The 14,485-nt window shown below is 40.3% G+C and overlaps 1 protein-coding gene across 1 annotated transcript in view; it reads left to right on the top strand.

Annotated features, from left to right (window-relative positions):
- Positions 1 to 4,826, top strand: part of GNA14 (G protein subunit alpha 14) — a 190,255-nt gene extending 185,429 nt beyond the window's left edge. Inside the window, exons 6-7 of the mRNA XM_032427510.1 lie at positions 537 to 690; positions 1,553 to 4,826. Of these exons, the coding sequence (XP_032283401.1) occupies positions 537 to 690; positions 1,553 to 1,743 (345 nt within the window). The 3' untranslated portion in view covers positions 1,744 to 4,826. The remainder of the gene's footprint in view (positions 1 to 536; positions 691 to 1,552) is intronic.
- Positions 4,827 to 14,485: the final 9,659 nt, after the last annotated feature.

Below are 14,485 nucleotides of genomic sequence, written 5' to 3'. Positions count from 1 at the left end.
CATAAAATGGGGACCCTGTTCCCCTAGCAGACCTCGCCCATATTACCCACCTGTAACGCGTGGCGCAGGGAAGGTGCTCAGCAGCGTCAGTGCCCTGCTCTCCAATGCCCAGCCTTCCTCTGGACAGTGGCTGTGCTGGAGGACCCTTCCTCCCGAGGTCTGGAAGCCCACCCCCAATTAGAGGGAGTGTCTCGGGCCTAATGCACTTTCCCTACTTGGTAACCCCCGTAATTAAACAGAAAACTCTGTCAAATATAGGTATGAACCTTTTTCCAAGTTTCACAAAAGCCTTTCTTATGTGTTATGTGTTTATTTGGGGGGCTGCAGGAGAACAGAGCCAGAAGGGAAGGGGGGGAAATAGAAGCAGGAGGCCTGGTGTCCTGGGGGGGCCCCTATGCTCACCAGCTTCAGCATGGAGAATGATGTGGAGCCGGCAGCTGGGTGAGGGGACACATGGGTGGAACCAGCGATTTGGCCTGTTGCTTCCAAAGTATGGTTTTTCTTTATTAACCCTAAGTCCCTTGTTTCGCACTTAGAACCGCATGGAGGAGAGCAAAGCCTTATTTAAAACCATTATAACCTACCCCTGGTTTCTGAACTCGTCTGTGATTTTGTTCTTAAATAAGAAGGATCTTTTGGAGGAGAAAATCATGTACTCTCATCTAATTAGCTACTTTCCAGAATACACAGGTAAGTGTCCCTCTTGCTGACCTCCCTGGCAATGGGCCGGCGTTACTGACATGGCCCCAGGGGGTCATGGTCCCTGGTCCCCGATGTGGGCCCCAGGCCCCATGGTCCCTGATCTGCCTCGAACAGACTTTCTCAGGGAAGCTCCAGGTGCATGACTCTGTTGTTGCCTCAGCACCTCCACACATGCCACCCCCTATGGAAACTCCTCCTCGTCCTCCAAGACCCAGCTCAGGCTCGTCGTCCTTGGGGAAGTCCTGCTCACACTCCCCCCACTCATCTGCACTCGGGTGTGCCTCCTCTGTGCTCCCTTGGCCTTCCTCCCTCTGGAGCGCGAGCCTCGGCCTTGTCCCCGGTCTCCGTCAGAGTACCTGCTCCTTCTCTGTGTAGCTTAGTGTGACAGACCCCTTTCCAGGCACACGGTAGACACTGAAGTTTGTAGATAGAGGACTGATCCCAGGCCGGGAAGTTTATGTCCTGATGCTAATTATTTCTGGTACAGGAAGTCTCAAATATCAGCAAGTTTGATACTGACATTTAGAGTGCTGTTTTAGCACCCCCTTTCCTTTTATTAACTGCATCAACCATGTGGTGAGAGCCCAAACCAGAACATTAAATTGGGTCAGTTTTTCAACAAAGTGCTTTAAAGTACACTTTTTAGATAGCAGTGGACATTTTAAAAGTCTCGTTTACAGGTTCATGATGAGCTATAATAAAAGTTCACACCCCAGGTAAGCTCTTCTCTAGGAATAAGAACTCAAAGAAGGATCCCAAGTAAGAACAGGAGTATACTGAAACCAATTTTGGGGAGGACCCGGGGGTTAGTAGCGTTCTTCTTTATTCCTGTAACTGCACTCTTGACTAGGACCGAAGCAGGATGTCAAAGCCGCCAGAGACTTTATCCTGAAGCTCTATCAAGATCAGAATCCTGACAAAGAGAAAGTCATCTATTCTCACTTCACATGTGCTACAGACACGGAGAATATCCGCTTTGTGTTCGCTGCTGTGAAGGACACAATTCTCCAACTCAACCTGAGGGAATTCAACCTGGTTTAGAAGCTGCTGCCCACTCCTTACCCCTCCCAGAAGACAGGATTTGCAAGCTCCTCCCGTTTTATTTGCCAGTGCTTGTGACGTCACCCACCAGGCTGGTGGCACCAAGCCGGCCATGCAGGCCCCAGGGACAGGTGATGGACTTTGTGAGATATTTTGAGTTTAGCCAACTTTTTCAAAATCTTTATTTCTAAATTGTTTTTATATTTCTTTTCTTGACTTTTGGCTATGAGATTTTAAGTTTTGAATTTGATATTCTATAGAATTTTTAAAAGCCACTGTGATTTATTGTGTTGTTGTTTTAAGTTAAAGTGTGTTTACTAATAGTCCTTAACACATCCTGTAACAGAGAGGTCTGTTAATTTATAGATCATGCCTTGAGCCCTCTAGGATTAACTTGGGTGGTATTTTTGTTTTTTTAAAGAAAGTTAATGGGTTTGAAGCTTTTTATTAAATCTTGTAATTTAGAGATTTAAAATTTTCTCTCTTCATGCTGAAGTATGCATTTAACATGCCATCAAACATTTTTTAAAGTTTTTTTGTTAAATATTTCTTAAGCCAAATTAATGACTATATCAATGTATCTTAGTTTTGCCATAATTTGATCACCATGCAGCCAAAGTTGACATAAATGGGCTCTAGACAGCATATTATGTTGTACTGGTGGAAAAAAGTGTGTGTTATATATCTATGACCAAGTCTTGTAAACTTATGAAATAGCTAAAAGTCTAAATTGTTTAACAAATGTAATGATGTAACCCCTGCCAAAGTTCTGATGGCCACCACAGATTGGCTGTTTGTTTGAAACATGTATGCTGTGCCTTTCGGAGGAGGCTACGAATATACCATTCGGCCATCAGCCTGGGATTATGTTGTGTTTGTTTCTTTGTGCTCATGGTTGATATAAACTAGGAAAGTCACAGCATTTTTCTAACTAACTCAAACTTTGTCGTTGGAGGGGAGGAAAAATAAATTTCCTCTTACCTTCTCGGTTCCTGGCTGAGCTCCCCAAACAAAACAGATTGGGGGGGGGGGCACCACCACACTAGTTTAATAATATGTATGCCTCTGTATACAGGAGAGAGACCCAGAGAAATGAGTAACTTCCCTATAGGCCAGGCCCTCCCCTTGAGTACCTTCTTCAGCTCAAGATGTTGGGGGAGGAGGAATCACCTATGAGAGGTGAGTAAGGGTGGTGGTAGGATATAGAGTCCTCCTCCTCTTTCTGGTACAGAGAGGGAGAGACCCTTACAAATGGGAGATTTCACTTATACATGTAAATTTCCCTCATGAAAGGGTAACTCTTGCTAGGTTTTCAGAGCTTTTGCTGGATCTCCTGTTCCTTAATTAGCTCAAAATAATCCTTATGCCAGAGAGGCATATTTTGGGGTGCTCCCCTTTGGGTCTGCCTTTGAAACTTCAAATTACTTTCACAGTCCAAAACCTGAGTGGATTGAGAGATTGTTCTATAGTTTCACTGAACCAGTCTCAGGTTGGTTAAAAAGTTGTGTCTCAATTCAGAAGGTGGAGGGGCAGGTGGTAGCCCAGTTTGGCTTCTACAGTGCAAACAGGGATTTCATAAGCATTTCTATGGGGGAGAAGAAAGGAAAAGGGTCATGGTTGGAGCAAATTTTACACTAAATTTCAGTCCTGAGGGCAGCCAGTCAGAGGATTTCTACATGTTAAGGTCAAAGGACCTTTTGCAGTGTGAATGTCTCTATCATCAGGTGTAGAGGTAAACTCTGGCCCACAAGGCCTGCAAAACTGAAATAACAACTTCTGTAAATGACAAAAGACTTACAAAATGGCCATCATCAAAGATCTGATGGGAGTTCACTATAATGCAGCTAACAAGGACATCTGATTACTCCTGTGACCTACGTTTTAAGATAACTAGAATTAATTATAAGTGATAACATTACACCAGGACATTTCTAGGAATTTCATGCAGTTTGTTTTTAGTGATTCCAAGTCAAAAAAGGGTAGAGGAAAATTGGAAACGTTAGTTTGAAGAGGTCTACAGCAAGATTATAGGAGGAAACGAAGAATTCAGGATTAAGTCCATTTACAGGTAAATAATGAAACCTCAGACAGCACAACTAGAATCTGATATCCACAAGGGTGCATTTCCACTGAAGCATCATCTTTCTTTGTAAACAAACATCCCCACTTCTACCAAAGATAATAAAATTACACTTGGCCTGATTTTTTACGTTACAAGAATAGTGACTGGCCATTTACGCTCTTTTAAATGTGCTTTATTGGAAGCAAGTGCTTCCCAAGTCTAGTTAGTTTAATAGCTCTTCTTGCAAGAAGAGAGACAAATCTTGAGATGTTCCAGGGGCCCTCTGGAACATCCCTAGTTAGTTCAAGGTCAAAAAGACTTCATTTAGAATTTGAGTTTCAGCTTTTCAAAAATATCAGTACTTTTGAACACCTGACTAGAATTAAGAAACAATACTTGATTACCTATTTTAACCAAAGTGACTTGTGGTTTTCTTAAATGATCAAAGACCTGATGATAAAGATAACAGGAAATTTCAGTAAAACACAAAATCTTTTGCTTTCTAGTCAGCTTAAAAGGTAGAGAAAAACTTATCAGGAGCAGACCGACCAAAAGTCTGAGAGAACTTTGTCCTTTTGTTACCAGCTAGACCCCATAGGCCTGACCTTTACTGCCCCCTTGCGTGTACTCACCGGCCTTTGTCCTCCGTTTTCCCTTAGGCTTTTCTTTCCAGTTTGTCTCTTAACTCAGGCAGACAGAAACCGAAACCACCCCTCGGGCAATAGCACAGCGACAGCCCTGATGAGACCTCCAGCAGGCCCGACCACCCAGACCAGTTTGGGCTTAACCCCTGGCTTGCACCTGCACAGATGGACCATGCAGTGACCTCTAGAGTGACCAACAACTACCTTTACCTCATTGTAATACTAAAATCTCCACCTAACAAGGAGCACAAGCCTCATTTACATAACATACAAGGTAGCATAGGCATCTTTCCTTAAGGTGCATGCAGGATCTCATGCCTGCTCCACATATGACGGCAAGAGATCCCTTTTAGAGGATTTTTTTTTTTTTTTTTGAGAGAGAGAGAGAGCGAGCAAGTGAGCACGTGCCCATGAGCTGGGGAAGGGGGAGAGGGGAGAGAGTATCTAGGCTCCATGCCCAGCGCAGAGCCTGATGTGGGGCTCAATCTCACGACCCTGAGATCATGACCTGAGCCGATCAAGAGTCTGATACTTAACCGACTGAGCCACTCAGGTGCCCCCAAGAGATCCCCTTTTTAAAATATTCATCCTAACCCTAAATAAAAGGAACTCATCCACCCTTGGTCAGGGAGTCACAGTTTTGGAGGTTATTCCCCGTGAACTCCTTTCTTGCTGCAAATAATTTTTACTCTGTGTGACAACCCAACCTGCGGGAGTGTTTCCCTGTGACTGACCAAGGAGCAGACTCAAGTTGGTTCAGTTACACCTTCAGCAGATGGAAGAAAACTAAGTTCTAGTTTTACATGCGTATACTATTGATAGTAAAGTTTATCTTTACACATTTATGAATTCATTCCATTTTAGCTAGCTTATTTATACAAGGTTTTCTCTCTCTTTCCAACTTTCTATATCCAGTTATTTTTCCCTTACTCTCCTCTTTCCTCTTCTGAAACCACTCGTTCTACTCCAGAACACAACTTCTCTTTCCTGTAACAAAAATGCATCTTTGTACCTCATACGTTTTCTTAAACCAAACCACATCTTACTTTGTTTGCATACAAAGAGGTTTTCCTTACTATTTCTAGTAGTTTGAATTACGTATGTTAACTAGTATTCCCAACACTCTGAAACCTTAATTTCTAGAACTAAGCCATTATCAACTGTAGTTTGGCAAATTTATGAATACATTTCCTAATTTCTAGAAGCATATGCTGCTTCACAGTACAATTTTTCAATGTGGTACAAGATGTTTACTAATAGACCCAAATATGTTTAGTCTCTCCATATTAAGCCAAAAGTAGATAAACCTACATTCAGTAATGTTCCAGTATTTTGTCATATTTGGAAATTTAGACATTCCAATGAATTCCCATCATTTAACTTAGGAAAATTTCATTTATAAACTTTAATCCCACTTAAATCTACTTAATTCACTTGTTCTTAATCATATTGAGATTACTTCTAAAAATTTCATGAGACATTAAGGCCATCATCCTGTTATTTTTCTTGCTGACAAGTTTTGTGACAGAGATAACATGAACTCATTTGACTAATAAACCAGGTACAATAAAAGTTGTATGTCTGCATTACATCCAAAGCTGACAACCCTGAAGACATACCTATTTCAATTAAACCAAATTAAATTAGCTTATATTTACTGAGTATTTTCCCAGATCACATGAACTTGGAAAACATTTGGGTTAGTTTCTATATTTCTGAGTCTAGAAGTGCATAATTCATGTAAGAAGTTATTTCTGAGCCAATTAAGTAGAGCTGGTTTACAAATTTTGGCAATACCATCTGGAGGTAGAAAAATAGCGTATCTACAACATACATAGACACACACAAACAGATACAAACAGAGACCTTCTACCTATCACTAACATTTTTAACTGTGAATCAGGTACAATAACACAACTCAGTAGTTTGTAAAAGAACAGCTGTATCCAAATTGTGTTTCTGGCAGATGGAATGAGTTCATTTACTTATGGCTAACTCAGATGGCTAAGGGTTTTTTACCAAGATTTGTATGGAAGATACTTTTTTTTTTTTAAATTGTGCTCAATTTCCAAATAGCTCCTTTTTCCCTTCTCATGAGAATCATCTCCCTAAAGTCTTCATTTCAAAGAGATGGAGGTAGAAAATGTGTATCAAAGGCACAAGGAAAGTATCCAAGTTGTCTCCAAGGGGTTTGGGGCATATTTGCCTATTATCAGAAGTCTAGAGTAATTACTATTAAAATTTTTCCTTTTCTTAGATGCAGGACAATTCTATTTCCAATATCCCAATCTTACACAGTATCTGCAAGCATTTTGAAATGAAGAGGGGAGGCTCTGGGATTGGTAAGGATGGATGGACTTTGTATTGTTTCTAGAAATGCATTTCTAGTTTTGTAAAGATTTTTAAGACAAAAGATAGTATTTCTAATTCCTCAAAGAAGTAGGGGAACCTGAATATTATGGGGCTGACACACTCATCCAACTACATTATCTTCAATTTGCTTCTTTATATCATTATTGGGTAAGATTTCCATTCCAACGAAGATGAGAATCAAAAGATTTATGTCCAAGAACTTCAGGGTTTAATGCAGTATGCCTTTGTAAAGAGTATATACAGCGTTCAACAAGAACCTTTGAATGCTCTCCTCTCTTGAGTGTATAATCCAACCTTGGACCAATTCACTTTAGGGGGAAAAGACTCTACTATTGCTTTTATCAGTCACTGAACATCAGAACATCAGCCTTAGCTAATCCATTTCCTGATCATTTGCAGGAAGGCCTAGGAGAAATTCTGGTCATCCATTTCCTCTGGGAGGGGAGTCTGCCCCAAGGGGCTGGCTGGCTTATCACGGCAGTATAAACATGGGTGGGAAGAAGCCCCCTGAGCAGACAATCAAGGTCCCAGTGAATGGAGTTGTGAATGGCCACTGATCTACAAATCTGGTAGAATCTTCTGAAAGTGGAGATAAAAAGCGCTTTGTAATTTCATCTTGTTAATAGAGTCCTTAAGGCTGGATGCTATATTCCTTCACGTCCTCTTCAATTTGATCATTCCACAGATACCAGTAAGACGACCATTTAGATTGAGAACTCTAAAATTTTTTTTTCAAATACGTTAAGTCTTTCCAATTCAAAGCATCCATCATCTGGCTATTGATGAGTAGAATCTTGTATTAATCTCCATAGGGACTCAAACCCGTAAGCCTTTTTTATGGCTTACCGGTGGATAAAGAGGTGCCCCTTTTGGACAGACAAGAGGTATCCAACCCTTTGTTGGAAAAGATGCAGCCCTTATACGATCCAGAAAGTTCACTCTTAGGGTTAGCGTAAGAAAGCAAAGACCTTCCCTTGTCACAGGCAGTAAGAATGATGTAGTGAAAAGAGGTCTCTTGTTTCCCATGAGAACATGAGACACTTCCAGTCTCAGACCTGCTACTCTGTGACCCCAAACACATGCTACTGGAATGGGACTTCCCTGGCACGGAAACAGTGAAGGCTGAGATGACAGGCCCCTTATGGACTGGGAACCCCTGAGATAAACTCCCCTGAGAGCTGGCACAGTGGGATCGAGAGAACACTGCTTCTCCTTTCATGTCTTGGATCCCCGGCCTATTTGGCTGGCTGCCACATATAAACCCATACTTGCATTTTCCCTCTAGTGGAGACCAGGGAAAGTATTCTCACTGGTCAAAAAACCAAGCTCTCAAGACACAAAAATGAAAGGAAAACCTCTGGCCTATCCTTCTCCTCTTTATGACAAATGACACAAAAGAGATAACAAAACAATGACCATCTCTGGAAGGAAAGGGATCAACAGAAAACAAGGGTACTCATAACAAAAATCTTTGTACCAGAGTCTCTATACACAAAGAACTGTTCATACAAATATTTTCTCCTGCTAATGTAAATTTGTAAAGGATGAAGAAGGTGAAATTTTCCCTTCCTCTCTCAACTAGGCACAGAGAGAGAGCTAAGAGAGCTTATGTTGGTAAGACTTCTTACCCTTTGCCAGCTTCTGCCAGTTTTCCAGGATCCTGTCTGCAGCCTCCAGAGGGAGTATGCTGTTTCAGCAAGTCCCATCATGAGTCACCAAACTGTAGGGAAGGAAAAATAATTTTCCCTCTCCCCTTTCTAGGTTCTTGGGTGGGATTCCACCCCTGTAATAAAAGAGACTGACAGGAGAAAAACAGTTTAATAACATATATACCTCCCGTAAACGTGGGAGAAACCCAGGAAAACTGAGCAACCCTCTGAAATGGCCCAGCTATCACTTTTTTCCCCCCACACGAGAAAGATGTTGGGGGTGGGGAAGGCCATAACTATGGGAGGTGGGGGGTGGAGCATGGTAAGGTTGATATGCAGATTTTGCGCTCCTTCTCCACTGATTAAGAGTTTCTTGTGATTGAGAGTCATCCTTCTTTTAATACAGAGAGGGAGACACCCTTACAAATGGAGATTTGCTTATAAATTTCCCTTACAAAAGGTAACTTCTGCTTTTCCTGTATCTGTTATTTCTTAAAGAGAATCCTTACGCCAAAGAGGCATGTTTTGGGGTGGCATATTCTACTCCCCTTCACCCTCCTTTCTGAGGCATTCTGTATTCATCATCATGTTGTGTTGGGAGTTCCCTTAATAGCTGGCCCAGTAAAGCAGAAGCAGAATCACCTGGGAAGCACAGAATACTTCAAACTAGAGGCCCAATGTGGTTTTGTTTCTGCTTTTTATTTGAAGGTATGAACACACATACAAATACACAAGCAAATCACTTAGGGATTTAAGGTGTGACAGGTCTTATCTCCAATCAGTCTACAAAACATACCCAGATAGTTACGCATGTTATGGAACAATGGGTCAGCATTCCTGTAACTGTACTGAGCCTTTTTAATTAGCCAGTTAGAGGACAGTCAGGTTCTCATTCTGTTGGAACACTTCCAAGTGTGAAGCTAGTGAAGAGCAGAAGAGCATCAATGTTAGAAAAAACAGGAATTATTCTTATAGCCTGTGATTCTACCATAGCAACATTAAGCTGTAAAAACCAGCCTTCCGTCAAGAAATGAATGCAAAGCAACAGTTTTTGTGGAACCTGACAAAACGTTAAAAATTACCTGGAACGGTGAAGGTCTAGGAAGAAAAGAGCCAAGATAACTTTGCCCAAGAGAGCACAGAGATGGGGAAGTAGCTCTCAGGGACATCTAGGAACAAACGAAAAGCAGAACCATGGGGAGGAGGGGAAACACACCATGCACTAAAGAGCAGGAACTGCTTCTGATCATCAGTTAACTAAGGCTAAGTGCTCAAGACCATCAGTAACCGAGGGAATTAATGTAGGATTTTTTTTTTTTTTAAAGATTTTATTTATTTATTTGAAAGAGACAGAGATAGCAAGAGCAGGAACACAGCAGGGGGAATGGGAGAGAGAGAAGCAGGCTTCCCGCTGAGCAGGGAGCCCGATGCGGGGCTCGATCCCAGAATCCTGGGATCACGACCTGAGCTGAAGGCAGACGCTTAACAACTGAGCCACCCAGGCGCCCCTAATGTAGGATTTTGTTTAAGTTCTTGCTAGCGTTGAATTATTATCTTCAATTTTACCTTTGGCTGACAAAGCATGTTAGAAAATGATGGCTTTCAATCAATTCTAGTAGCAGGAAATGCTATCTAATAAATCATAAGAAAAGACAGTAATAACAAAGTATTTTCTTAAGTCATGCAAAGGCTGAACTCTCCATATCAGAGTAAATTAATCATCTCTGCCAATATTAATTATGCAAGTAAAAAAATTCTCTCCTAGCCCTTCTTTCAAAATATACCCATTACTTACTGGGTATATTTGAGCCGTTTGAAGTTTCCTGAGGTTGAGAGGCACAGTCTTGGTGCTTTGCTTTAAGAATTTACAAAGTATTAACCACAAGCTTTTAGTTCGCAAGGACCACGCTGGCTGGAATGCTGTCTTATAGAAAAATCAGGACTTTGGGCAATCTGTTTGTTATCCACACTTATTTAGGTCCCCAAGAGGGTAGAATTTACATAGGTGAGGGAGGACTTATTGGTGATGTTTCTGGTTCTACCCAACAACTAAAAACAGAGGCAGACTGAAGATCAGAAAATTTTATGACCCATTTTATTTGAAAAAGTATACATAAACTGAGGAGTCATCTGACCAAGAAATCTAATTCTACCAAGAGCAAAAATTAGTGATTGTTTAGAAAAAAAGTCATTAGTGAGCAGGGCTAATCAATTTTTAGGAAAAAGAAAAAAAAGACCAAGTTCAATTTCAAGAGGAAGAACTTCACTTTATATAAACGTTGGTGTTTATAAATTATCAACATAAAAAAAAAAAGGCATAGACTGTAACAGGCAACTGGGTCAGGAGCCCACATAAGGGGTATAAGGAACACAAAAGTGAAGGAAATACTGCAGCGATGCAGAAATAGATATTTTAAAAATTAATTAACATCATCAATAACCATACTTTTACCAAAGAATAGTTAGCATCCCAAAGAAGCACAGACTATTTGGTCAATAGAAAAATCAGTAAGGAAGTATTTTTAAAGTGCACATTCCCTGAAAAATCCATTTTCATTTGTCATACACATATTCAATACAGAGATCATCATTTTTTAAGAAGTCTATAACAATCTACCCAAACTTGAAACAAGCCCCAGGGCCGATTTCTAATAGTTTGTGTATAAAATTACTGATATCGAGAACATTTCAATGTAATCTACATTTTTGAGTGCTTTTCAGCCCCTAGAGAACTTTTGGGTAGCCAATGGAACACCAACAGTATGAAGGGATGCGGGGCTTTCCAACATGTTCTAAGTACACTTCTGATTGTTAGACTTTTTATTGTGGAACTCTCACAGGATTTCTTGTTACAGGACCTCACTAAAAAGGACCCATTATTTAGGTATCAGAGCAATGAGTGTTCAGTGACAGGGTTTTCAGATCGACAGATCACATCATAGCGGGTATTAAACTATAATACATATTCATTTGTATTGTATAAGTTAATAAAAAATTTACACACATATCAAACTATAAAATTTGAAGTTAACATTTGTTATGTATAGCTCTTTGGGTAACCAAAAGTATCAACTTTTTTTTTTTTTTTTGAAAATGCTATTATGCTTTAAAAAAATAATCCATACTTTTAAAGTAAAACTTTTTTTTTTAAATGACATGGCACAACTTATTTTACAAAACAGGAAATAAAGTAGAGAAGGTTTCAATTAAAGAAACATGAAGGAGGTGTGGATAGAGCAGGATCCCACATCTCCTCAGCCCGTGTGCTGGCCTGCTTGCAGAATAACCCTGGAACAGTATTCCTTTACATCAATCGTGGCAGAAAGAAAAGAAGCACGAGCGAAGGTCTGCATTAATAGCTGTATTAGCCAATGACCAAAACCAGAGAGTCAACGAACCATAAAAATTATAACTGTTTAATACTAACTTGATTGGTCAGCATGAGCAGTCAGGTGTAATTTCAAAAGTCTATTTCAAAGCCCTGGGTGAATGGGCCTTCTTTAAGGCACGTGAAGGAGCTATAGGCGATACTGGGTAATAGCACCAAAGAAAGTCAGATGGAATGAACTTTGTCCTGAACCTTGAATGAGGACTGCAGGTTATTTCTACTAGAAATCTACAGAAATGAGGAAATCCAATTATTTCACATCAACTGCACCAACATTTGTAGAGCACCCTCCAGAGAACGAGTTCTTTGACCCCTAAAAAAGTGTGACCTGTATCTAAGCTCCCCATTTTTAAGGGCCTTTACCACCTTACAGTGAATCACACCGAAGGCGGACAGAGCAAATTCATAAAAGGAGAGAACTTCTGTCTCCAGTCCTAGTAAAATGCTTAGTGGGAGAGAGGTTGAAATATCTCTAGTTAAGAATCTCTAGTTAAAAGCCTGTGGACTTTTTTGGGTGCTGTTTGCAGATCCAACTTTTCTATGCTTTTTCTGGTACCTGAGGGCATCTGATACACATCAGGAAAGGAAAACATCTTATAAAAAGCAAAACAATAGCCATCCTATCTTCTCACTCAAAAGAAAAAGACGATGCTCACAATCTGAAGATATCCCTGAGTTGTGAATCTGCTCCTCCTTATCTAAGGTCACACTCCACACAATCCAGATTGTTCCAACAATCAGTGTTTGGCCCATGCCTCCCACAGCAGTGGTTCTCAAGGTTTTTTGTTTTTGTTTTGTTTTGTTTTTTAACTGCAATTCACAATAGGAAATAACGTTTTATATTATGACTCAGTACACATAGTATATAAACTATTTAGTAAACATCTCAGGAAACAATATTTAACCTTGTTACATGCAATGTTCTCTTATTTTCATTTCTATTCCACTTTTAAAATATGCTGGCCTTGAGCTGTGAAATTGGTTTTATGGCCCCACTAATGGGTTAAGACCTACAGTTTAAAAAACACTGTCCTTGAGGATTTTGATTATCTTGAGAAAAGGTAAAAAGCAATGGCTTTGGAACCCAAACAAATTTCTCTCAATTGTGTTGGCAGGAACAGGAAAACATCCAGTTCCAAATGACTACTTCTATTTACAGTGTATTTGGCACCCAGTTTCAACTCCTATGGGCAAACTAGCCTAGTATCTCCTGTCCCAACCTTTTTAATACAGGGACTTGGCCTGGCCTGAGGGATCACTTAACACTGGCAAGTGATGACTGAAAATTCAGAAAATTCAGCACTATATATTTTTTTTTATCAGACAGGAATAAAATACTATGATATTTCTAAGAGATAAGCTAGATGCACATATATTCACTGGGAAAATTTACTGTTATTACCATCATAAAAAAACAAGATAATTATGATGGAAATAATATAAGAAGAAATTCTTATTTATTTGGAGGCCACAGGATAGTTTTGTCATGGGTTAGGACTGTGGAGGAGGGTGGATCAGGGAAGGACTGCCTACAGCAGCTAATGATTATTTAGGGACCAGAAAATAACTTGGCTGTATTAAACTGAACCTGGGGAAAATCCCAAGCTTTTGCTAACACTAGGGAAAAAGCAGCCAATACATACACAGTAAGAGGGAAGGCAATGGAGAAGTGCACACGCTCTTGGGTTCAGACAGTGTTTTGTAAATGTGAAGAAATCACAGGCTTCTCATTGTACCAGAAATCAAAGTTGCTATTTCTAATGATCACAGTTTTTCGGAGGAGAGTTGGCAGGGAACAGATACTCTGTGCTGGGCTCTACGCAATCATCACGGGCCAGAATAGATGCTGGGCTAGAAATAAGGGGCTGGGGCTACAGCTAACAACACAGGGAAGGGACACAATACTCGGGATCTCATTCCATAACAGCTACCAACCAACCGTGAGAAGCTTAAAGCTCTCAGCCATTAAATGTTAAACAGAATTCAGGAAAGATTATTTTCAAACACAGTAAGATTATGGACTCTGTAATGTTCAAGAAAAAAGAACATAGAATCAAACACATAATTATAAAATGTTATGCTAAAAAGACTCATTATCTAGTTATCTACTGATGTTCCTTATTTAGATAAGACAATCTTCTAAGACAATTGATAAACGACTGCTCTTGGAATTGTGGGTCTTCCTACTATAGAAACAAAGGAAGTGACAGGAGGTGTTGATGGGCAGACCACTACTCAAAAATAAGAAAAGATATTTCTAGGTCCTCACTGGTAAGTGAACAACAGGAACCAACAGGCAGGCTGGCTTTGCATATGTACCAGTTACTACACCTGCTCCCTGTTGCTCTCCGGAGGATACTTGAAAAATCTTTGCTTACTCTTTTAGGCTCTTCCCCTTTACCATGGAACACCCAAGAAGTTAGGGGTCTATATTCTTTCGGAGAATGAAATCATGAAACTGTAGTAGGTAAAGAGGTACTTGGTTAATGGCACTGGATGGAACTCCAGTAAAGCAACATTTCAAATGGGGACAATCTGATGAAAGTTTTCTGGCCACTACTCTTAGTTTTAATTCTAATGTGTGTAAAATTGGAGGAGCTGAGCAATAGAGAAAATGTCGATGTTG

This window comes from Phoca vitulina, unplaced genomic scaffold, assembly GCF_004348235.1.
Source record: "Phoca vitulina isolate PV1807 unplaced genomic scaffold, GSC_HSeal_1.0 scaffold37, whole genome shotgun sequence".
Lineage (NCBI taxonomy): Eukaryota > Metazoa > Chordata > Mammalia > Carnivora > Phocidae > Phoca > Phoca vitulina.
This window is presented reverse-complemented; position numbering and strand designations above follow the sequence as displayed.